This window comes from Melopsittacus undulatus, chromosome 2 (assembly GCF_012275295.1).
Source record: "Melopsittacus undulatus isolate bMelUnd1 chromosome 2, bMelUnd1.mat.Z, whole genome shotgun sequence".
NCBI classification, from domain to species: Eukaryota; Metazoa; Chordata; class Aves; order Psittaciformes; family Psittaculidae; genus Melopsittacus; species Melopsittacus undulatus.
In genome coordinates, this window is record NC_047528.1 from 95,085,411 (window position 1) to 95,109,370 (window position 23,960).

Consider the following 23,960-nt stretch of genomic DNA (forward strand, 5'->3'; position numbering starts at 1 on the left):
CATATATATATGTGTATATATATATATATATATATATATATAAAGAGAATAGAGACAAGCTACAGTTCTTGTCTTGCTTGTTTTACTTTTAAATATCCTGAACATATAGAATAAGTTATTGTAGCTTTTTCTTTTGTATTTTATGATGCAATGGCAAATATCCAGTTTGTGCTCTGAAGCACCTGAAATTGCATGCAAATATAATCTTTTTTTTAATGCATTTAGAATATATTTAAAAAACAAAACCAAAAATCAACAAAACCTTGACCCGAACATTCTTGCTTATGCACTGAATATATTCAGCAGTTGTTTGTAAGCAACAGCTTTTGTGGTTTGATTAGTTGCAGAACTGTTGTACTCATTACAATGGGTTGAAGAGTTGGAAAATCCTCCTTATCCACTTCAGGAATATCTTCATATGTTAGAAGAAATGCACATCACCTATGAGAAGTTCAGGATGCTTAGTGATACAACTGGCGTTCAGCAAACAATATTTGATAGGTATGTAAGAACAAGTAAACCAACTTGTCTGCATATTTGCATCTTATAAAGTGCCACCATATTTCCTTATGTGTACTGACTCAAACTTCACATGCTTGTGTTGTGGAGTGAACTGTGCATCTGTTGATATTAACCAGGGTCTTTCTTCTTCTTTGAAGATCAGAGGAACATGGAAAACTCTGGTCCTTAACCATGGCTAAAGTGATTCGTGCAGAAAATGCTGTATCCTGTGAGATGAAACAACTTTTTAAGACAACAGAAGGGTATTTTAATCTTGATGCTTATAATTTTTTGTTTGTTGAAAATGTTGATAATGTTAAATGATACTGATTCTGATAAATGACAGCTGAAGACTGAAAATTTGGTAATATGTGTATGGTATGTAAAAGTGGGACTTGGCTTAGTGCCTAGGATTAATTATATCATAGGATCTTTGGTCATTGTGAACCAATTGACATTTTGCCAAGTAGTTGAATTTTTGGGTTTCATTCTGTATTTTGCTTGTATGAATAGGTTTCCGCCATTAACAGAGGGCAGATTACATACACTTCAGTGCCTTTCACCTTTTCTGCTTGAGGAAGAAAAGAACGAGCTTGTTTTCCACTGTGTGGCCAAACTTATGACATGCACACAGACAGAGCTTTCTAGCACTGATGGTGAGTATGTTCTTATCTCAGTCCACGGGAACTTGAGAAATGTTATTTGCAATAGTGTTTGCATTTAGAGAAAATGTGTTAATATTATTTTTCCTAGAAATATCTTCTCAGTTTGCATGTTTCTGTACTGTTTGGCATAGTAGTTTTCTGCTTTATGAAGGAAGTACAAGCTATACTGCCTGGTGTAAAATAAGAACCAAAGTATTTAGGCTGATATTGTTAGAAGAATTTTGATATCGCTGTAATTGTCTGATTTAAACACATCTATAAATACTGAATACTAAATACTGAAGTTTCCAATTAATAAATTAGGCTTTACACAACATGCAAAAATATTACTATTGTCAACTGAATGTGTCATGATTGTATTTAGATGCTTTAGCAAGAGCTCTTTCACAGCTTATGTATGATTTTTGAGTAGCTCTTTCAGTGCATTAGATCTAGTATGCAGAGTCAGAGCTGCTTTACATACACTTTCAGCAGCTTCTGAAAGTTACTTGGAGGTGATTGATATGTAGTACGCTAAGCAATATTATAACACACTTTTAGTAGCACAAATATATTTAAATCGTAGCAGATTTGTGGTTGAAGTTCTTGGTAGGGTTTTTTTTCCTAAAGTTTGGGTTGGATATAGCGTTTTTGATTTAATGATGCCATCTCTGGATTAAGTGTTCAAAGAAGAAAGTGTAGGTATTGTCCAAATGGTCTAACAGTATTGATGTTAAGTTCAAATAAAAATATCCAGTCAGTTGACATACATTGTAACACTTGTTTACTCTTGATAATAAATGCCTATTGAGTATGGTGTTTTTATTGTGTTACAGGAGCATTTGGGTGTCTTTCCATTTTGAACTCCTGCTTGAATGATAGTAGCATTGATTGTGATCATCTACTACCTGGAATACTAAAAATCATAATATCTTGGAAAAACAACAGTGAGGACAGTTTTCTCTTTAGCTGGTGGGTGCAACTTTGAGATAATTTGACTTTTCTTTTAATTTCTAAAAGGAGTTGTTGTGGTTTAAACCCAGCTGGCAGCTAAGCCCCACACAGCCACTTGCTCATTCCCCCCTGATGGGATAGGTGAGAGAATCAGAAGGGTAAAAGTAAGAAAACTTGTGGGTTGACATAAAGACAGTTTAATAGGTAAAGCAGAAGCTGCATGCATGAGCACGGCAAATCAAGGAATCTGTTCACCACTTCCCATTGGCACACAGGTGCTCAGTCATGTGCGGGAAAGTAGGGCTCCATCGAATGTTAACAGTGACTTATGAAGACAAACACCAACACTCAGAACTCCCTCACACCTTCCTTCTTCCCCAGCTTTATATGCTGAGCATATGTCATACAATATGGAATATCCCTTTGGTCAGTTGGGGTCAGCAGTTCTGGCTGTGTGCCCTTCCAACTCCTTGTGCATAAAGGGTGAGAAGCATAAAAAGTCATGGCTCTATGTAAGCACTGCTCAGCTAGAACATCCCTGCATTATCAAAACTCTTTTCAGCACAAATCCGAAACATGGCCCCATACTAGATACTATGAAAAACATTAATTCTGTTCTAGCCAAAAAAGCACAAGAGTTTAAAAGTACAGAGTGGTTATTAACTCAACAAAATCAATTTGAAAGTTACAACTGCCATCCAGTACTCTAATGTTACATTTTTAAGCCATTGTAGAACTGCATCCCATTGTTCAGTATACCTGTCTTCATGTATCTTACAACTCTTGCTGAAAAAAATTACCTGGGTGGTTGAAGGCTGGGAAACTAGGAGCTTTTTTTAATGTACCTAGACATCAAAGGTTTTCAAAAGCGTTCAGAACTGACCAATTTTTGTAGGTTTTGCTCCAAATTCTGTTTGCGTATTTAGGTACCAGAAAGAAAACTTGGATAGTAAACTTAGGTGGCTGTAGTTTAAAATTCTGTGTCTGCAAATGTAGCTTGGAAATCTTCCAGCAAGGAGTGAAAATACGCTGAGGTTCATTTGTCTTGAGTATAGTGAGATAAGTCCAGCCCACAGAGTCTCAAAATAATATGTGCTATTTGGACACTTGAGTGCTTATATCTTATTCTTAAAATCAGTAACTTAGATGATTATTGCATTGATGTAATTAGAATTGCTAAATTTCATAGTTCCGTGTAAGTGTATTACTTGAGCAAATATGTAAATTGTACAGTTTTAGAAATCTTTATAACGTGCAAATGAGTGAATAGCTCCTACAGTCTCTTCTGTACCTGTTGTCCGGCTTATTTAAACTTGGCAGCTAATATAGTATTCTAACTTTGAAAGACAGAGTATCAAAAGCACGTAGGGCAGAGTCTACTGCAACACTTAATTTGTCCTAAGAGGAGTGAAGATAAGAATATAAATACTGTTTACAACATGAAGATTTGTAAGCTTTAGTTGTATTTTTATTACAGTAATCTGAAAGAGACAAGTGCTCAATTGCTTGGTTTCAACATAGAGGTGATCCGTTACCTTCCCTTGTTGCTGAAGTATTCCATAGCTCCTTTGGACAGCAGTGAATGGGACTTCATCATGTGCTCCATGCTGGCTTGGTTAGAGGTAATACAAAAGAGATTATTACTAACCATTGCACTGCAGCTTTTAGTAGGATCCTCCTGATGCCCTCCAAACCTGATGGATTGATGCAGGGGAGGGGGAAGGGGGGAACAACTGAAAAAATAGGCTATAAAATAACTAAGTTTTTGTAATCTTATCGGGCTGTCTGATTGAAATTTCATCCTAAATCTTTCTTGAAAGTTCACCTATCTATTTACAAAGTGGAAAGTTGGGTATGATACAGTAAAATGCTATAGAAGCAATGCCACGTAGCAATTTGAATAAAGAAGCATGAGGATTGCGAAGAGGAATTGAAGTCAGTGTTTGTAATGTCTCAGTCATAGATTTTAGAACATGGTGGGGCTTAACAGTTTCAGTTTCATCTGATGTGTGTTAATTTTATTGTATCTCAGAGTAATATTAATAGCTGGGTACCCAGCATTTTGAGGATAACTTATTTTACATATCATCTCTATAAAGATACAGAACTAAGAAAATAAACTCTACCTCCTGCATGAGTGCTAATGTTGCATCTTCACTTTTGATGTACTTACCTTTTTAGATTATTCCCTGCATGCATGTGGTCATCTCATCTTAGCAAATATTTGTCCTATTGTTAAAAAGAATTGTACAAAATCCTTTTTACTGAGCACTAACAAAAGTCATCTATCATTTAAAGGCACAAGCAATACTAAATCTCTGGTTTCTTTTTGTTTATGGAGATGAAATTACCTTACTCTATAGAAGCAATCTGATGTTTAGTGATGGCACTGGTGGTTGGAAAATAATTTTGAAATATGTCTGCTGTAGATCTCTATGTTGAAAAATAATATCCCTTTAAGACCAAAGTCTAATATGACGTATAAAAATTAACTGAATGTAAAGTGGTATCTGCATTGCAATATCAATCTGATCACCTGAAACATCAAAATGTATTGACAGTGTTAGAAGACAGGTTAGAGTGAACAGCTGACTACTTTGTTTGTCAAATAAGAATGAAGAATCCCTCACACTGTCACTACTAAGAGCAAACTGGAAACTTCCATGTGGCCTTTCTTGGTCTTCGGTTTAATCTCCTTACCTATGCTGTATATACCTCAAAACTGTAAATTCTTTTATTAAAAAAAAAAAAACAAAACCAAACCAAAAATCTGAAAAACAACAAACAAACAAAACAACAGCAAAAAAGCAAACCCAAAAAAACCCAAACAAACAAAAACCTAACAAACTTCTATGAAAAAATTGTTGCATAGATGAGCTTTGGAATATTTTTAATACTTAATGCTATTCCTTGGGGGAAAATAGTAAGAATATAAATTAGAAGAATAAACTCTGCTGGGGGAAAGGTAATGTTCTCCTGATAGCAACTTCAATAATTTCCAGTTTACAATAGTGTATTGTCAATTTCCTTCTGCAAGTTGGAAATAAAAGTATGATATCCGTTTGGCTTTTGTGTTTGGGAGAGGAAAATGAGAGCACTTCATATATCAGTTTTGGCTCACTTGGCTGCATAAGTGCCACAGAAAAGCTCAGCTGCATACATTTCTGTTTGAATCCACTTGGTGGCAGTTTCTGTTATTGAAAAGAAGGTCATAAAGGAAGCAATCCAGGATTCTAAATGTTGATGAGACTTGGAAATTCATTTCAGTAAGTCTTGCTAAGATACAGATTACATTTCTAAACTTTTACCCCAGTCATATTAAAATGGTCTTTGCAATTGAATTTTCTTGGAAATTACACTTTCTGGTGTACACAGGAAATGTGAAACATATTTTAAAGTAAATTTATGGTTAAGACATTGTCCTCTTATTTTTTCCTTCTAGACAACAAGTGAAAACCGTTCACTTTATCATGTCCCGCTTGTGCAGATTTTTGCTTGTGTCAGTTGTGACCTGGCATCTGCCCTTAGCACTTACTTTGAAGCTGCAACTCCCGAAACTACTGAAAACCTTCCTGTGAACTTGATCAGTGAATGGAAAGAATTCTTTTCTGAGGGAATTCACAATTTGCTATTACCTTTGTTGGTGAAGATCACAGGCAAGTATACATCAAGGAGGGTCATAGTGGTACCTGTCAGGCTATTCTGAAATATAACCCAATGGGCTGTATTTATAGTAATATTATGTCAACATAGTTTATAAAACTTGCTTTTTTAAACACTTAGATGTTAATTAGTAAAGTAACTGCACTTAACATTGTTATTCTTAAATTTAGGTGGATTCTGATAAGTGCAGTCTGAGTTCATAGTAATGCTTGTATATGATATCATCCATACACTCTGTATCACAGCTCATTTTTCTCTCTTTTAAATAGGAGAAACCAAAAACGCATCTGAAGGCTCTTTTCAGAACTCTGTGTTAACGTCTTTGGGTGAAGCTCTAACTTACATCTCGAAGGACCAGTTGTTAAACCATAAATTGCCAGCAAAGTTTGTTGCAGGCCAAAAAACAAATCTTCCAGATAAGCTCCAGACTCTACTAAATACATTATCTCCACTGTTGCTTTTCCGGGCTAGAGCTGTACAAATTTCTGTCTACCACATGTTGTATAAGTAAGAATCAACAGTTTCTCACTTCTGTCACCTTCCATGCTATGTTTTTTTTCTAACTGAAAAAAACAACAACAAAACCAAGAAAAACCCAACAAAACTTAAACCAAATAAAAAAAAAAGCAAACAAACAACCCCAACCCAGTACTATGCTGTAGAATATGCACTTATATGTTTAGCAAACTCATATTCCATTATGGGAGAAAATCCTTAACTCGGCAATTTGTGTTCTGTATTGAAGGACGTTATATAAAACTATGAATGCTAAATTTAATTATAAAATAGACTAAATATATACTGAGAAATTTTAATGCAGTAATGAATATACAGTCATGCAGTTTTGTTTTCTGTACCATACTTATGTAGATAAGAGTATTGTAACTCTAAAGCTATTTATTTTTAGCCCCTATTCTAATACTTGTAGCATCCTAAAATAAAAACTGAATTATTCCAGGTTTGATCTGGGTCTTGACTATTGTTAAGCAGTATGGCTTTCTCATTTTCACTATTTCAAAATAGAAATAGTGAAAAAAAAAAGTGTAGTCTTGTGAACTTTCTGAATCTCTCTAATACCAAAAGAGGATACAGAATTTGAAAAATACTGTGCACATTTGACTCTTCAAAATGCAGGTTGTGAAGTAGCTGGTTTAAGCAGAATAAGCTCCCATTATCTTTCACTTACATTGAGGCATAAAGTTGCAATAGCTTTGTTCTGATAGTAAGGATAATTGAGAGTAGTGTCACTCAGGAAGTATAAAAAGTCTGGAAAAGAACTGAGCAAGGCTACATGCTCATTGGCTGTACTTCAGGAACCATCTTTGCAATGGTGACATGACTCTTAAAGATTCTGTGTTGTTAATAAGGAATAATTGCCATTATTTTATTGTTTATCATTAACTTGACACTGATAAGGAAAGAACTGTGCATCATAGTAGAAATTAAATCTGATTTCCTTTCCATATTTCTGTAGATTAATGCCTGAATTGCCGAAATTTGATGACGAAGATCTGAAATCTTACGGTGATGAAGAGGAAGAATCAGCATTGTGAGTATTTTTATCTCATGGTTTTTTTGTGACTCTTCTGTATCTTTAAAACGTGCTATAGCAGTTGAGATTTGCAGCATAGTGCTCACCTCTCAGGAGATGTTAAAAAATAAAAGATATGGCTATGACAGTAGGTGTCGTGGTTTAAACTAAATCTGCACAGTTCCTCACTCACTCCCGGAGTCCCACACACTCCACACTCCTTTGTTTCCCCTCCCCCCCCCACCTTCCCACTCCCGGAGGGATGGGAAGGAGAGCCAGAGGAATACAACTCCCACTGATTGAGGTAAAATCAGTCCAGCAATTAAGGTATAACACAAATCACTACTGCTACCACTAACAAATCAATGTTAGAGGAAATAAACAGGGAGAGAGAATACGATACCACCCGCCAACACGAGCCCAGCCTGGAAGAGAGAGCTCACCCCTCCCCTCTCGGCCAACTTACAGTTCCCTCTCCGAGCCCCGCCCGGAGTGTTAACCCCTTCCCTTCCGGCCAGCTTCCAGTCCCCTCCCCGAGCAGGACGTGCTGTGGTATGGAATACCTCCCCGACTAGCCCAGACCAGGCGCCCTATCTCTCCCTCCTCCCTGGCAGAGCATGAGCTACTGCTGAACCCATGACAGTAGGGTAATAAATATTAAAAATATTCACTATAATAGGTTAAACCTGCATGTGTGCTAAAACTGCAAGCAGTATTTGCAGTTGTTTTCGATGTACAGTTCTTAGAGTATGCACAATGTACATGCTTTGTATTGTGAAATCTTCACAGATTTTTACTGGACTGCTCTATTCAGAATGTGTCCAGCTGCACAGGTAGCTTCAGTTACTTGAACCTCCCAAACTGACCTGGGTGTTGTATACAGCTTGAATATGATAGTAAGTCAACAGTTTGAAGAGGAAGCATGGTAACTGTTTAAAAAAAATAAAATCTTTTTTCTTCACATCACCCTAGGGATCAATGCCTACCTTTACTATAGAGTCACAAAATGCTTTTTAATCCAAACCCCAACACATGCAGCGATTAGGAGATCTATTGTTCAATTGCTCTTTGGTTGGTGTAACTTGCAAACAAAGCAAGCAAGCAAACCAGCTGTGCATGTTGTAGGTTGAATCAGCTTAGACATAGACCGCTTCCAAGTTAAGTGGTCAGCATTCAGCTTATGTTTGTCTTGCAAAAAAAGCCAACTGTCCTTTCAGGAAAATGAAATTAAAAATGAAAAAATCTTACATTCACACATTTGTGCTAGATTTTAAAAATATTTTTTCCTGTAATAAAAGATCCCTTTTATGTTCTGCATACATGGTTTTACTGACATGACTTTTCTAGGAAATCTGTGAATATAAATTCAGTTAATGCTCTGCTCAAGATTTGAATTTACTAAACCAGATAACATTTTTCCATAGATCACCTCCAGCAGCTCTTATGTCTGTCCTGGCCACTCAAGAGGTCTTGCTAGAAAACATCCTGGAATGCATTCCTGTTGGAGAATTTGCAGTTATTCAGCCCCTGAGCGATGAGTTCTGCCTTGTTCTGGGATACCTTCTCACTTGGAAGTTAACATTAGCTTTCTTCAAAGCAGCTTCTTCTCAGGTATATGTTGAGTCCTTTCCTCTTAACTGAATTTCCTAATATACTTACTTGGTTTGAATCATGATGTTTCATTCAGCTATTTTATTCTTTTAATTATGCACCTATTGGTTTTGTGGGATCAGTGGAATTCTGAAAGCATCAATAGACCTTGATTTCTGCACTGCAGTAGTTAAGGCTGGTAGTATTAGAGTATAGAGAATTAAAATGCATTAATAGATGATTCTTGCATTTTCAAACTAGCTTGCTACTTCTACAATTTTCTAATAATTCAAAGTGGTGCAGAGAACTAAGTCACTCTTCTAAACCCTTGTTCTGAATCATAATCTTGCTTTTCTTCCCTATAGAAACAAATTTGTATTATTTACAGAGGAAGCTGTATTTGTTTCATCTATATGTTATGGTTTTTGGTTTGACTTTTTTGTTTTACACTATCAGCTGCGAGTTCTCTACTCACAATACCTTAGAAGAACTAAAAGCTTGAATAAACTGCTTTATCACTTGTTCAGGCTTATGCCTGAAAGCCCCATCTTTTCTGGGCCAACTTCAGATGTTCCAAATAAGGACACAAAAACCTTCTTTACTGAAGAGCTTCGTTTAGATGTCAAAGGTTAGTAAAAATTGTAATTATTCATATTTTAATACATACTTTTTGAAACATTTGTGACATTAAGTTATGCTGTTATCATGCTATTCAGAAGATCCTGTAATCAACCATGATGTGAGAAGGTATGCTGGTTGTTTGGGTTTTTTTTCTAAGAAACATGGAAAAGACAGTTTTTAAAGTAACTTCACTGAAATTGTTATGTGCCTGTATAGATGAGAGCAAAGACACTGAGTTCCCATTTCTTGTTACTTTGCTTGAACACCACTGTATGTTGCAGAACAATTTACGTGGATGACAGTAAGAAAGAATTACTAATGTGACATTCCAAGAGAACAATTTCCTTTATCTCTTTATAAACTTCTATGGGAACACTGCAAACCTCAAAAGTACTCCAGATTTCTTATTGTTTGCCCTAAAGTGCGTGTTTTGTAGTTTCTAGAATGGAAACTTGTTCTTGACTTCTGGTAGTCCACCCAGAGTTAATCTCTAAATTAGAAGATGAATTTCCATTTGTGAACTATTAGCCTAAGAAACAGAGACCAGGCTGATGGAGAAAGACAGAGTCAAACAAACACGGTAGGAAGTATTTAAGGAGCATATACATGACATTCTGGTCAATTCAAGTAACGTTGGTGTCAGTATTTTTGTACATGGTGTAGAGGAATTGACATTTGTGATTAACGCATTTCAACATCTTTTCTTTCCCTCCCAGGGACAGGAGTCCTGTCATCCCAGATTCCGCACTTGGCCTGCTCTGTGTACCATATAACACTGAAAGACCTTCCAGCCATGGTCAGGCTTTGGTGGAATAGCTGTGAGAAACGTGTCTTCAATGTTGTAGATAAGTTTACAAGCAAATATGTCAGCAGCGTGCTTTCTGCACAGGAAATAGCTTCTGTTCAGACTAGCACACAGTTATTTAATGGCATGACGGTGAGTATGACTTTTTGTCCTTTTTCTTCTAATTTACCTCAGTTTTTCGCAAACATTAAGAAATTATAAGACTGCATTACAGTGTGTTGTATGATTACATTTTTGTTGTTCTAAATGACTGATGAAAACAACATTTAGCTTGGTATGTGTATATTAAGTTGATGTTTGTTAATATCCTGGGTGGAAAAAAGTACAAAAGAATGGGTTTTATGATGTTGGAGGAGGTAAGTGGAAGATATGGCTATCCATACAGTGTCTTTAGTTTCTTAAAAAAGTAATGAATCAGTAGACTGAAAAATGCCTGGTAACTTTTTCTTTGGTTCACCAACATATGAGTGGATTTTTATTTTCCATGAGAAGAGTATGTTCCTGGTCTAAGAAAATTATTTAATGTGTGTAATAAAGTTATTTATGTTTTGTGTGTGTGTGTGTGTGTATATATATAAAGGAAAAGATTAGTGTATCTTTGTATCTCTATATATGGGGGCTTTTTCTATTTTATTAATAGGTAAAGGCTCGGTCTGCAGCACGGGAAGTCATCGCTACCTATTCAGTTGATGATATATTTATTGAACTAATAATACAGCTTCCATCAAATTACCCACTGGGATCCATAACAGTTGAGAGTGGAAAGAGGGTTGGTGTGGCTGTACAGCAATGGCGCAATTGGATGCTACAGCTAAGTACCTACCTTACACATCAGGTATGTGTAGAGGAAGCCCCTAGTTTTAAAAAATTAATTCAGTCATGAAAATAGAAAAACATTCCTAGTGATGCAGTATTATTTAGATCTGTATAAGGGATCTCACCAGTAGATCTCAAAAGACTTTATAGGTTTGGTCACTCTTCTATCTGCATCTCTCCAGATCTTGGAACAGAGAAGTAAAATTATTGGCCTAGTAAGTATTGTTAAATCCATAGCCAAAGTTGGAAATTTAGATCCTTTAAGACGTGGGCCAGTGTCTGCCGTATGTGGCAATTCCATTTCAACTATCATTTGAAGGAAGGAGAAAAAAAAAAACCCAACCCAAAAAAAAACCCAACCCAAAACCAAGTATATGAAATTCTGTAAAAGACTGGTGGTTGCTGAAGTTGCATCATCTGTGGTTAGAACAAAATAGTGATTGAAAATTTTAAAATCCCCTTTTAAGTGTTCTAAGTGCATTCCTTTCATTGCTTTTCTATAGACTAGACTATCATCTGTATTTCATGCATTTGCTCTACAAATATTCCCCACACATATTGCATATAATTTCAGATAAAGCCTTAAGGCTTTGTTTCCTTCATCTGCTTATGAATAACAGTATGCATACTGTGAAGGAATTCTGCAGTATTAATAGCTCTTTTTCCTCTGCTAGAATGGAAGTATTATGGAAGGATTGTCTTTGTGGAAAAATAACGTGGACAAACGTTTTGAGGGTGTTGAAGATTGCATGATCTGCTTTTCAGTCATTCATGGTTCCAACTATTCACTTCCCAAAAAAGCTTGCAGAACATGCAAGAAAAAGTTTCATTCAGCTTGCTTGGTAAGTACCTAGACTAAATCTTTCGAATAGGCAAAATATCCATTTGTACTTTGAACCAGGAACTTTTGTTGTAATACCATCAGTTCTCCATTATGTTATTGGAGTATTGGGGATTAAATAAACTCATGAGTTATTTGTATGGTTTTTGTAATAAGATGTAAGAGCATGTAACGAGAGAGGGGTTGCTACACTTCACAGATGATAATGATCCATTTCACATTCACTCAGACATAGGCCTTACATGTACGTAGGGTGTAGCAACAGCACCTCGCTGTTACCCGCACCAGTATGGGAATGGAAAAGGTTAAATTTAATTTGTGCAGCATGCTCTTTAGTAAACCACACTGATGTGACAATTAACATTTAACTATACCTAACTCATTGTAGGCAGTGGTTGTACACAGCATACTGGAACTGATTGGCACCTGTATGGACATGAAATGGAGAGGTTATTGCTGCTTTAAAAATGCTAGCTTTTTATTCTAAAATGAGACTGGATGGGAATTCCTTTGTGTCAGGCTTTTTAAAATAAGACTTTAGTATTATGTATGTGTGATGTGTATATACATATATATCTATATGTATACATGCATACGTACAGAAGTGGAAAGGTAATTTTTTTAACGTTTGTTGTTTGGTCTTTTTAAAGTACAGTTAATGCTTTGATAATTATAATAATTGGCAAATAATAGTTATTATTGGTGATAAACTGTCATTCCTGAGAGCTTGCATGTGTGTCTTAACCCACTGTATTTCTCTTTCAGTACAAATGGTTCACATCGAGCAACAAATCCACCTGTCCACTCTGTCGAGAGACATTTTTCTGAACTAAAACGGTCTTTCTCCTTTCTGTGAGCTAAGTAATAAATGAAGAGATGGCAAAAAACTGTTTTAAGAAACTAACTACTTGGAAATAATGTCAGTTATTTTAAATTCTTGACTAGTGGGATATATGACACATATTTACCTCTGGACTGTTTTTTGTAAGTTTGAAGATTCTTCTTTGATATAAAGAAATATATAAGAATAATTTATTTTAATGTGTATATTTTTAAGATACTGAGACATATTAAAAGTTTAGAAATAATGCAGAGTTGTGTTTCAAAAGTGGTGTTTAAGCCACAACATAGTTGATTAAACCCTCTTATTTTAGGTGTATTCTAACATGGTGTCAGGCACTTAACCCAGCTCATGCCTTTTAATATAGCAGGTGAATTTAACATAGATGGCATAATCCCTTGATTTTTGGTTATAGTGTGTTCATAATAGTTCCTTTTATGGGGGAAAAAAGAATGTTGCTGCTGTTAGACATGAAGGCATGGATCTAGGGTGACAGCCTTCAGTTAAAGCATAAAAATTCAACATAGCATGCTTTAAATTAACATGCTTGTATACTGAGCTTTTTACCTTTAACAGCCTGGTTTTCCAAAAATCCCTTAACCATCCAGCACCCTAAAACCACAAAAACTCAGCCTAAGTAAGTAGAATACAATCATTCCTGCATGACAATGGAAAATGCTACCTATTTATTGCCAATTGGCTTTTAAAGAGAAGGCATATGCACCAATCAGTTCTTATTGTTTTAGTTGATGGTTTCATTAGCTGGCAAAGTAGCTATCACTGAATGGACACTACTTCCACTGTCCCAGAATTACAAGGACTCCAAGTGAATATGAAAGATGTATCAAAACTTAATATTGTTGCCAACTATACATTTTCCATGCCTTTTATTTTTTAAACAGCAGTAGCATACTAATATATTCAAAGTTGAATGGTATTTGGGGTGGATATCTTTTGAAAAGTGAATAAAAGGGAGGGAATAAATAAATTTTAATCAATCTGTGTAGTGTTAGGATTGTTTTCTATTAGTTTGTGTGATAAAGTTTCAGAAATTAATAATACAAATTTCAAGATGACAAGTTGGTCCCTTCTGATGTGGAAGCTCTAGAAATGAGTTTTAGCTGTTGATAACTTAAGTCTGTATTTTTAACAGATAGTGCTGACCTTCCAGAGGAGAAATTTCTTCACAGTTTTTGAGAAAGGCAGAATGTAAACGTTTTAAAACTGGTACTGAAAAGCTCTAACTGGAAACACAGATTAAGGAGCAAGCTGTAGTTTTTAATTTTTACTGATACTAAAACTCCAGAGTTGCAGCAGACAGCAGTAGAGAGGGGCCAGGAAATTTGAACTTATGATCTGTTGAACTGGATGCTTGTATTTCCTTGTACAAATATCCAGCTGTTAGATAGCCCAGTGCAATCATGTTCTCTGGAAATGATGTCTGCTGTTTTATTAGTTTCTGTTCTGATCTTCATTGTTCTGTTCTTTATCATTTAAAACTGCACACACTGTTGAGCATTGCAATATGTGCCAGATAATTGCCCATTTTTATCTTTGATTACTTTTAAAAACCAATTCTGTAGTTATAACTAAACACTAGACATTAATTAAACTTCCTTTTGTTAAACCTGTAGTTTTATTCTATTGAATGTTTTGACCACATCATAAAATACGCTTTTGATGTTATGACTTTTGCTCAGGAACTTAACTTTGCTAGCCAAAGTGGTTAACAACATACAACTTTTAGAGTGGTGCAAGGATGATAAGTGTTTTGGTTCAAACAGCCCTGTGGCTATGATTGTTACTTTAAAAGCCATGATTTTGCAGCAAAGTAAAATCACTAAGCATAAAACCTCTTATAGCTTTGTAAGGGAAAACTGAACCAAAAAAGTGTTGCTTAGCAAAGGGTGTGCCATGAAGTCAGGTCCTAGAAGTAGGAAGCAGAGTGAAAAACAACTCCATAGAGCTGTCTACTTGATAAGCTGCAAGAACAAAGCTTTGCTTAAAGTTTTTGGTGGAAAACTGTGGGAATATGTTACTTCATATTGTCACAAAGTTTCTCCCCAGTACCTCACCTTTGACAGTCCTTAGCCAATCCTGTCACAAAGTTTCTCCCCAGTGCCTCAACTTTGACAGTCCTTAGACAAATCCGGAGTAGAAGGTAGCTTCTCATGTTCCTTTGCACTAAAAAATCTCAAGTGGCCTAGCTAGGTTTATAGTTGTTTCTGCTAACAGCACCTACACTTCTAATGTGTTATTCTCCCTATTCAAAACCTTTTTTCAGTGTCCTAGTTAAGGTTTTTGGGTGGTCAGTTCTCAGAATCCCAAGGGTTGGAAGGGACCTCGAAAGATCTAGTCCAACCCCCCTGCAGGAGCAGGGTAACCTAGAGTACATCACACAGGAACTTGTCCAGGCGGGCCTTGAATATCTCCAGCATAGTTCAAAGCATGGAAGAACTTTTAATGTTTGTGCAAGCTGGGTAAGCACAAGTTGTAAGTTCACTTCTGAAGTCTTAAATGGAACAGTCTCTTTAGCGTCTCAACAGAAAAACCCTTGTGACCCTGGTCCCTATAGAAGAGTTAGCTGATGGCTTCTCAAACATCACTTGACACAAATTCTTAAAGGTCAGTGTCTCTGAAAGCAGGCAGTGCTGGGGAACAGTTTTGGAAGATATGGGGGGTGAAAGGGAGAGGAGGATTGGTTTAGTATTGCAATGTAATACAGTGGTACTGCATACGAGACTGTCTGCCATTGTGCTGCGAGCAAAACATCTTCCTTGTTGGACTGTGCCCATTGCACAGCACACATCTCAATTCCATACAAGAACATTCTGCGGGCAGCAGGAGGAGGAAGAAGCTGCAGAGGAAAGTTCTTCATCTGGATCCAGTGGTTAGGAAATAGCTTCCCATTTTGGACAGTGATTGAGGGAGGACTTTTACTCCACTTCTCTACTTACTTAAAGTCCTTGTTTTCAGCTACCCATTAACCAACCTTCTCAATAGCATCTCTTCCACCTATTAATATCTTTCATGGCTGAGAACTTTTCATCTAACCTACAGCAGTACCCTCCTTGTAAAATAAGAGGGAGTACAATCACCCCACTGTTGCCCATAAGACTTCAGGAGAGTAATAGCTTGCTTTTGCTTTAGTTCTTGATATACACTTACTGCATCTTGCTGTTCAGAAGTACACCATTTCCTTGCCAGTGAAGGAAACTCAGTAATTGTGCCTTACACTTGTAAAAGTATCAGATACCACATCAAAATAAGTAACACTGGTTCTAAGTATTCATTCAAATCCAGCATAGGTATAGATAGCAAACTATTAAAAAGATATATTAAAGATATTACAAGGATATATTAAACCAGGAAGAATTATATCAAATAAATTATTTTAATAAGCTACAATGAGAAAATATACATATACCTATTTATAAGGGAAAAAAGTCTTCAATGTTTAAGTGCAAATACAACAAGGCAGGGTATTTCACAGTTGCCCCTCAACTGTCATGTGGATAGCTAGAAGACTACAACATCTCTTTATAGCCAACAATAGCTGGTTGACATCCAGAATAAAAATAAATACAGAATCTTGATCAGTTTCACTGCAGTAATCAGGAAGTGAAGATATTCTTTAAGAGGATGGAAAACCTTGGCTTCAAATTTGATTGGGAAACTTCAGTTCTCTTGTGTTCAGCTTTCTGCATGTCTAGTGTCTGGAAGATGAAGAGCAGTTATCAATGACTTCCTAAATCTGAGGATAGTAAGCATCTCTGGTCCTGCTTGTCTGGAAAGTACTCGTGTGCCTTCTAAGCCATGTTTCGTCATTGTTTCCAGGATTTCATCTGTAATTAAAAGTGTAACATTACAATTGAGTTCATATGGAAAGCAGCTGTAAAAGGCATTGCTAAAGTATCTACCAAACATAAGCTGTAAAACAAAGATTATAAACTGTGTTGTCACTAAGTTTTACGCAAAATAGTCTTCCACCAAGAACAAATGAAGTTTACAATTTGCTAACTGAAGTTCTGTGTCTTGGTATTATTAATAGCAATAAACAATTCTGTTATGAAGCTAATTTGTAGAAGAAACTAAAGTCTGTAGCACCTTCTCCCAAAAGCTGCCTAATCTACGGGGTGTGAAAGAATGTTTCTTAAAATTAGTTGATAATGTATAGCCATTAAGCACTAGATCAGAAAAAACAAGTCTGCACCTTTTCTCTATGCCTGTCAAAATGAAAGACATTCCCAACTGAAGGCTCCTGCCTTAGAAATTCACACCATCATTCTCTCTGATGAGGAAGGATGGGCCTGGCTTTGTTATTACCTTTCAAGTGTGGAACTGAAGCCCACACTTGAGTGTGGGGTAGTGTGGGGGGTCAGAACCTACATAATACCATTTTCCAAACTAAGTTAGGGTGTTTTTCTGGTAAATCTGCTTATATATTTGGTCTAGCTCACCATACACTGGATGCAAAAGCCATGAATTCAGGAAAAGGACTCCAAGAGACATCAATTTATGTAAAAGTCCCTCTGTTGATTAGACACCCACATAAAATTAAAAGGCAAGAAGCACAAGAATTCACAAATGCCATGGGCTTTATGAAGCAGGCAGATATGGTCATCTACAGCATTTCTAAATGAGGACCTAAAACACCTATATGAATGTCAATACATGCTGTCAATCTTGAATTAGTTGCTGTCACATGTTAGATTCAACTGATGTTGTGTGCTACTTGTTTACTGAAGTCTGATAAGCTGGGGAACATTGCAGTGATCAACATTCTGATTTAATACGGTGTTAGATCTGGTTTGGCACATTTAATGGTCCAAAGAAAGTGATCACCTGGATTATTTTCTTTAATTGTGACCAAGTAGAATAATCCTTCTGGTGAAAGTAGGTCTGGTACTAATGGAAAAACTCTGTCCATTACTTCTCTGCCCTTCTTGCCACCAGCCCAGGATGCCTCTATTCCGTGGCTTTCCACCTAGAAGGAATAAAGGCAAAGATTGTCATGATACAGAATGATAGAAGGGTCACTCAGAAGAGAAACATTTCCATAATTTCTAGTTTTGGATGTCTGCCATTAGAAATCTGTCAACTTTAATTCATCAGGTTAGTATATGCTCAGAGTGATAATGTTTCAGCTTGAAGCATGTGAATACATAATATGCTGCAAAATTACTTCAAGACTACTTTTTACACAATGAACAATTTTTGTTTCAAATTCTACTCTTAAACTGGATTAAAAGAGCTAAATTTTGTCACGTGCTTTTTACATATTTTCTTGCAATATTTTACAAGTGTGTTTGCCAAATGGAAGGTGGCCAGAAAACCCTTTAAGTGTTTTTTGGTCAAATTCTGAGAATAGTGACTGCAGAAGCAGAGGATATTTTGCAGGGAACAAATGCATTTTCCATTGAAAGTCTTTCATGGGAATGCCTTAGCATGCCTAACTGAAGTCTTACACAGTTTATACCTGCTGGAGAAAGTAGGTCTTGAGAAGCAGCAGCTAGCAATCCTTATTCCCAAGTAGTCTTTATAAGCAACTCTAGTAAATAATTTTCACTACAACAGTGCTGTTGCAAGAGTGCTGGTCCTACAACATCCTCTATTATTAAAAATAAAACCCTTTCAATTTTCATAGCAGAGCTTATTCGTTTTGCCATTTCTCCTCCGACAGTAGAAATACCATTTTTATTGTATATTTCCAATTTTTCCTACCTCTTCAGAAGGTGTCACCACATATGGTGGATTAAATAGCAGTAGATCAACCTTCCCATTTAATCTTGGAGACAGTCCTTTGACCTGTAGATGAGTTGAAGGTTCTTTTGTTAATTTTCCTTTTTTTTTTTTAAACAATGCAAGCATTTTGTAAAAATACAGTTACATAATGCTGGATATTCTGAGCATTTCAGCCTGACTCAGGAACACTGAACTTTACTTTCTAAGAGCAAGAGAAGCATCATGAAGAAGTATCCATGCACAGCAGAATATTTCAGTCGTCTTAAAGAGTATGTTATGTATGGGATGTAGAAGAGAAAGACACATATGTGGACATAAAGTTAGATAAATAAGTCAAATGAAAAAGAATTTTTAAGTTATCATTGGTTAATATTTGTTACACAAAATTACCAATCAGTGACAACTGCAGTACATTTCTCAAGTATGAGCAGTACTTCATCCATTTTAGATCACACTTGTTGTTGCCTATCTTCATTATCTGTTGTAAACACAGATATTTAGGGTATTGTCTTGGGTTCAGCAATAGTAGTCATTTTTTCTCCTTCTTAGTAGCTGGTGCAGTGCTGTGTTTTTGACTTTCAGCATGGGAACAGTGCTGATAACACCGATGTTTTTAGTCACTGCTCAAATGTTTAGACTGACCAAGGACTTTATGAGTCTCATGCTCTGCCAGGAGGAGGGGAAGCTGGGAGGAAGCAGAGACAGGACACCTGACCCAAACTAGCCAAAGGGGTATTCCATACTACAGCACATCATGCCCAGGATGTAACTGAGAGTTACCTGGAAGGGCTAGTTCACTGCTGGGTGGGGTGAGTTATTGGTCGGTGGGTGGCGTTGTATTTTCTTCACTTGTTATTTCCTTTATCATTATTATTATTGGTGGTAGCCGTAGTGATTTGTGTTATACCTTAGTTACTAAACTGTTCTTATCTCAACCCATGGGAGTTGCATTCTTTTGGTTCTCCTCCCCATCCCTCTGGGAGCGGGGGAGGGCAAGAAAGGGTGGGGAAATGAGAGAGCTACTGCGTGATTTATGGCTGACATAGTTTAAACCACGACAGTTCTTTTAAACAAACATCTTGCTAAAGAGACAAGAAACCTAGCTTTTCTACATATCAATTTTTGTAAGGAAAACGTAACAACATACACAGTTCCTAATTAAATCAGAAAGAGCTGAGAACTAAGAAATACATCACATTAGAGAAAGGGCTATGATAATGTCAGGTCACTGCAGAGTTCCTTGTGCAGCATTTTCCAAACTGTACCTACATAATTAAGTTTTAAAATTAATTCAATGAAATGTTAAAGCTTAAATTTTAATTTTAGAGCTGAAGCAGTTTGTTTTTCCCATCTTTCAGAAACACTTTAGCATTTTATTGTTTTCTTTTTCACTTCTGTGCTTTTTAAGAGAATGCTTGTTCCAGGCCACGGTTACTTTTCAGTATCTCTAATAAGTATTAAAAAAATACAAAAACTATAAAGATATTACTGAAACATCTTACCAAGTCAGTAATGACAGGCTGAAGGTGAACGTTGTTAAGCAGAGCTGTCTCCAGTGTACAGTAGGCTGCCATTGGGTTGATATCTGTGCATCTAGAAGAAAAATATTACAAAGTCTAAGTTACTGGGTACTATACCTGGCTACTGTAACATCACCGTGAACCATATGCTAATTTATGTACTCTCAATGAAAACACCCTTTTTGAGTCTATAGCAAAAAATAGCCAGTAAAATACACACAATGTATCAGCAGCTAAACCACTCAACATTATGCTGAAGTTTTAATGACTGTATGAAAGCTAAAGTGCAGGATTTGTTTTTCAATGCTAGCCCTGCATAAATACATATGCATACAAGTCTCTCATAAAATTCAGTTACTGACAGCATCCATAACTAAGGCTGTGTGATCAGACCTCAGTAAGATTAGTCAGTGGCTAAAATTTAGAATTTAACTAAGTGAACACAATAGTAAACTTAGCAATTTGTCTCAGAAGTGGGAAAATGGAATTCTAGTGGCACCACTACTTAGTTGTTAAAGAACCTGAAATAAGTAGTTTAGGCTTGCTTTGCTTTGATTTCCATACATGTAGAATTGAACTGATACTGCTTTGTGAAAAGAATAGTTCTTAAAATGTAAAAATGGAAAGTATATATGTGAGGGTTAAGTACTGTTTATTACTGCATGCAGCAGTTTAAGTGCTATTATACTTACATATACAGTGCACTGGATCCAATAATGGAAGCAACAAATGTCGAAACCACACCAGATCCAGATCCTATTTCAAGGCAGATCTCAACTCTAAAGAGAGAAAACTCTGGATGACTTATTTGTAACATATAAGACCACTTACAATAGATGCAGAATTAGTTAAGGCAGTGTTAGAAAACCTGATGCCCTTCTCCCAGATGTGCTGAAATACTTATCATACAGACTTTGAAGTCCATGACATGTCAAAGCTCATGTCTTGTTGCCTGTTTCAGTGTTTTTCAGGCCTCTTGGTGACCATACAGACAATTCCTTGTGTGTTTCCCAAAGTGGCCTGTGGTAACATTTCCCCCATGCCTACTAACAGTAGATTTTCCATTAACTGCACAATCTCAACAGTACAGGCTACATTTCTACAGCATTTATTACAGATTTATTGCAGCAAGACTGAACTCCAGTAGAAATTAATGAACATCTCCATGAAACCACACAACTAAAGCAGGACTCAAATGCAGAATACCTCAGGAGAGTTTCAGCCAGCTCTGGACAAACAGCAGTGGCAGGTAATTTCAAAAGAATCACTCATAACATTAACTCCTTGGGCGATTTCTATAGTGGTTATAGTTAAAGAGGCATACTTCAGCTGCTGACACTGGGCAGCAACCTGAGCAGCTACACAACTCCTACAGCTTCACTGGGGTTGGGACACAAACATTTTACCACATTCATAAAATCACAGAATGGCTTGGGTTCGAAGGGATCTTAAAGCTCAAACAGTTCCAACCCCCTGCCAGGGACAGTGACACCTTCCACTAGAGCAAACTGCTCAAAGCCCCCTCCATCCTGACCTTGAACACTGCCAGGGATGGAGCAGCCAGTTTCTCTGGGCAACCTGTGCCATGTCTCACCACCCTCATAGTAAATAACTTATTTGTAATATTTAATCGAAATCTATACCTTCTCAGTTTCAAACCATCATCCCTTGTCCTGTCACTACAAGCCCTTGTATAAAGTCCCCCTACGGCATCCCTGGAGGCCCCTTTAGGCACTGGAAGCTGCTCTAAGGTCTCCCCGGAGCCTTCCTCAGGCTGAACAACCCCAGTTCTCTCAGCTTGTGCTCACATGAGAGGTGCTCCAAGCCTCCGAACATCTTCGTGACCCTTCGCTGGACTCTGTTCCAACAGGTCCAGGTGCTTCTGGTGTTGGAGACCCCAGAGTTGAAACACTCAAATACGTGCTGCTGCCACCGAAATACGGTGCAACCCTTGCACAGCTGCTCATAAGTTACCTTCAGAGCACCACCCTACGGACAACGAGCGGAGCCGGAAGCCGTTCTGAAAAGTGCAGCAGGCCCGGTGTTACCGCGGTTCCCTCAGCCAACCGCCCGCGGAGGGACGGGCCCGCCTCGCCTCTCCCCCTCCCATTGCCGCTCCCACCGTTCCCCGCGGTGCCTACCGGGCCTGCCTCAGGAGGGCCGCGTCCTGCTCCAGTGCGTCCAGCAGCAAGAAGGTGTCCTCGGCCGGCTCATACACATCACGGAAGGGCCCATGCGGCCCCACGTGATCATACCGCGGTGTCGGCAGCGCTGACGCCGCCATCCCGTCCTACCCTGGAGTGCGCATGCGCTGGGTCCCCGGCGGCGGGGAGGGCCGGGCCGGGCAGGGGTGGAGCAGTCACGCAGCCAATGCCGCCAATGGGAGGGCTCTGTCTTGGCCCCGCCCTAGCGCTGGCCGCGCCAACGGCGGCTGTCGCTCTGGCCTCGTTATCAGCTGCTGACGTCACTTTCGGTGAGGACCGGCGCACCCGGTGACATTCTAGGGGGAGAGTTCGTGTTACCGGTGCAGTTGATCCGACGGTGAAACCCATCACTGTCATCGGTGCAGGTGTGCGTGGCGATCGCCGCAGCACAATCACAGAATGGATCAGGTTGGAAAAGACCTTCAAGATCAAGTCCACCCCAGCACTGCCAAGCCCACCTTAAACCATGTACTTTGGTTTTTAATCACTCCAGGGATGGTGACTCCACCACTGCCCTGGGCAGCCTGTGCCAATACCTTATCACCCTCCCAGTAAATAAATTTTTCCTAATACCCAATCTAAAACTCCCCTGGTGCAGCTTGAGGCTGTTACCTTTTGTCGTGTCACTTGCTACTTGGGAGAAGAGACCAACCCCACTTCACTACAGCCTTCTTTCAGGTAGCTGTAGAGAGCAATAACGTTCCCTCTGAGTCTTCTCTTGTCCAAGCTAAACAATCCCAGTTCCCTCAGCAGCTCCTCATCGCACTTGTGCTCCAGGCCATTCATCAGCTCTGTTGTCCTTCTCTGGACCCAATCCAGCACCTCAGTGTCTTTCTTGGGGCCCAGGCCTGAACACAGGATTTGAGCCTCACCAGTGCCCAGTACAGGGGCCCTACCCCTGCTAGCTGCACTACTGCTGATACAGGTCAGAATGCTGCTGGCCTTTGCTGCTCAGCTGTCCATGAGGACTGATGTGAAGGACCTAGTACTCTTGCTTATTGTTTTTGCTTCAGCTTCCCAAACTAACTGCTTTTCCTTTATGAGAAGTAACACCTCTGCACATGAAGTTAACACAAAGCCTAACAAAAGAGGTGCTGAGGAAGTTTCTAAGTGTCTGTCCTGCAGTGAAGCACACATGGGAAAGACATCAATACTCAAATGATGCACTTTTTTCCAGTTACAAAAGGATATGTTTCTATGATTTTTTGCCAGCAACACCTGACAGCATCCTCAGGCCCAACCCTATGAACTCCAGAATTCAAACAAAAATTAGGTCTGCAGAGCTATGAATTGAGAGGAAATTTCAGGGCACCGATCAGATTAATAATTTGCTTTACACAACAAAATACAAGCGAGCAAACAAATTCTGATCAGAAGCAGGAGGGGTGTACAAGTTCTAATTCCCATAATATGTCTGAGTTCACGTATCAATGCATTGAACACTTGAATTCTGAAAGTGAGATGAATTTCTAGGTCAATGAAAGGTGATGTTAATAAACAGGCCAGAATCTTAAAAGATTATTTCTGTAATAATTTCAAAGAACATAAGTTTTGGGAAAAGAAGGGAAAAAAACAAACCAATCAAACAAACAAACAAACAAAGCCAAAACCCAAAAAAAAACCCACCTGATGAGTAATCCAGTAGATTGGTTTCTTGGTCCACTGTCTAGCATGTAAAGCAACT

At 38.0% G+C, this 23,960-nt stretch overlaps 2 protein-coding genes across 2 annotated transcripts in view; one reads left to right on the forward strand and one right to left on the reverse strand.

Moving 5' to 3' along the window:
* Nucleotides 1-14,434, forward strand: part of LTN1 (listerin E3 ubiquitin protein ligase 1) — a 31,460-nt gene extending 17,026 nt beyond the window's left edge. Inside the window, exons 17-30 of the mRNA XM_005151637.3 lie at nt 342-501; nt 660-764; nt 1,015-1,157; nt 1,982-2,117; nt 3,577-3,721; nt 5,542-5,755; nt 6,032-6,269; nt 7,237-7,311; nt 8,718-8,904; nt 9,340-9,511; nt 10,221-10,441; nt 10,950-11,144; nt 11,800-11,967; nt 12,732-14,434. Coding sequence (XP_005151694.2) covers nt 342-501; nt 660-764; nt 1,015-1,157; nt 1,982-2,117; nt 3,577-3,721; nt 5,542-5,755; nt 6,032-6,269; nt 7,237-7,311; nt 8,718-8,904; nt 9,340-9,511; nt 10,221-10,441; nt 10,950-11,144; nt 11,800-11,967; nt 12,732-12,794 — 2,222 coding nt within the window. The 3' untranslated portion in view covers nt 12,795-14,434. The remainder of the gene's footprint in view (nt 1-341; nt 502-659; nt 765-1,014; nt 1,158-1,981; nt 2,118-3,576; nt 3,722-5,541; nt 5,756-6,031; nt 6,270-7,236; nt 7,312-8,717; nt 8,905-9,339; nt 9,512-10,220; nt 10,442-10,949; nt 11,145-11,799; nt 11,968-12,731) is intronic.
* A 1,752-nt stretch (nt 14,435-16,186) lies between these two features.
* Nucleotides 16,187-22,365, reverse strand: N6AMT1 (N-6 adenine-specific DNA methyltransferase 1). Its single transcript, XM_005151636.3, has 6 exons — nt 22,214-22,365; nt 20,765-20,851; nt 20,055-20,145; nt 18,532-18,615; nt 17,653-17,794; nt 16,187-16,652 (listed from the first exon to the last, which is right to left on the reverse strand). The coding sequence occupies exons 1-6, from the start codon at nt 22,354-22,356 to the stop codon at nt 16,501-16,503; spliced, it is 699 nt and encodes a 232-aa protein (XP_005151693.1). The 5' UTR covers nt 22,357-22,365; the 3' UTR covers nt 16,187-16,500.
* Between the last annotated feature and the right edge of the window lie 1,595 nt (nt 22,366-23,960).

Bases quoted from the DNA above. Each gene is read 5' to 3' on its own strand.
- N6AMT1 (XM_005151636.3), bottom strand. From the start codon at position 22,356: ATGGCGGCGTCAGCGCTGCCGACACCGCGGTATGATCACGTGGGGCCG. The intron at 20,852-22,213 runs GTAGGCACCGCG...TTCTCTCTTTAG, and splicing joins GCCCTCCTGAGGCAGGCCCG to AGTTGAGATCTGCCTTGAAA. The intron at 18,616-20,054 runs GTAAGATGTTTC...ACTCATCTACAG, and splicing joins AGCCTGTCATTACTGACTTG to GTCAAAGGACTGTCTCCAAG.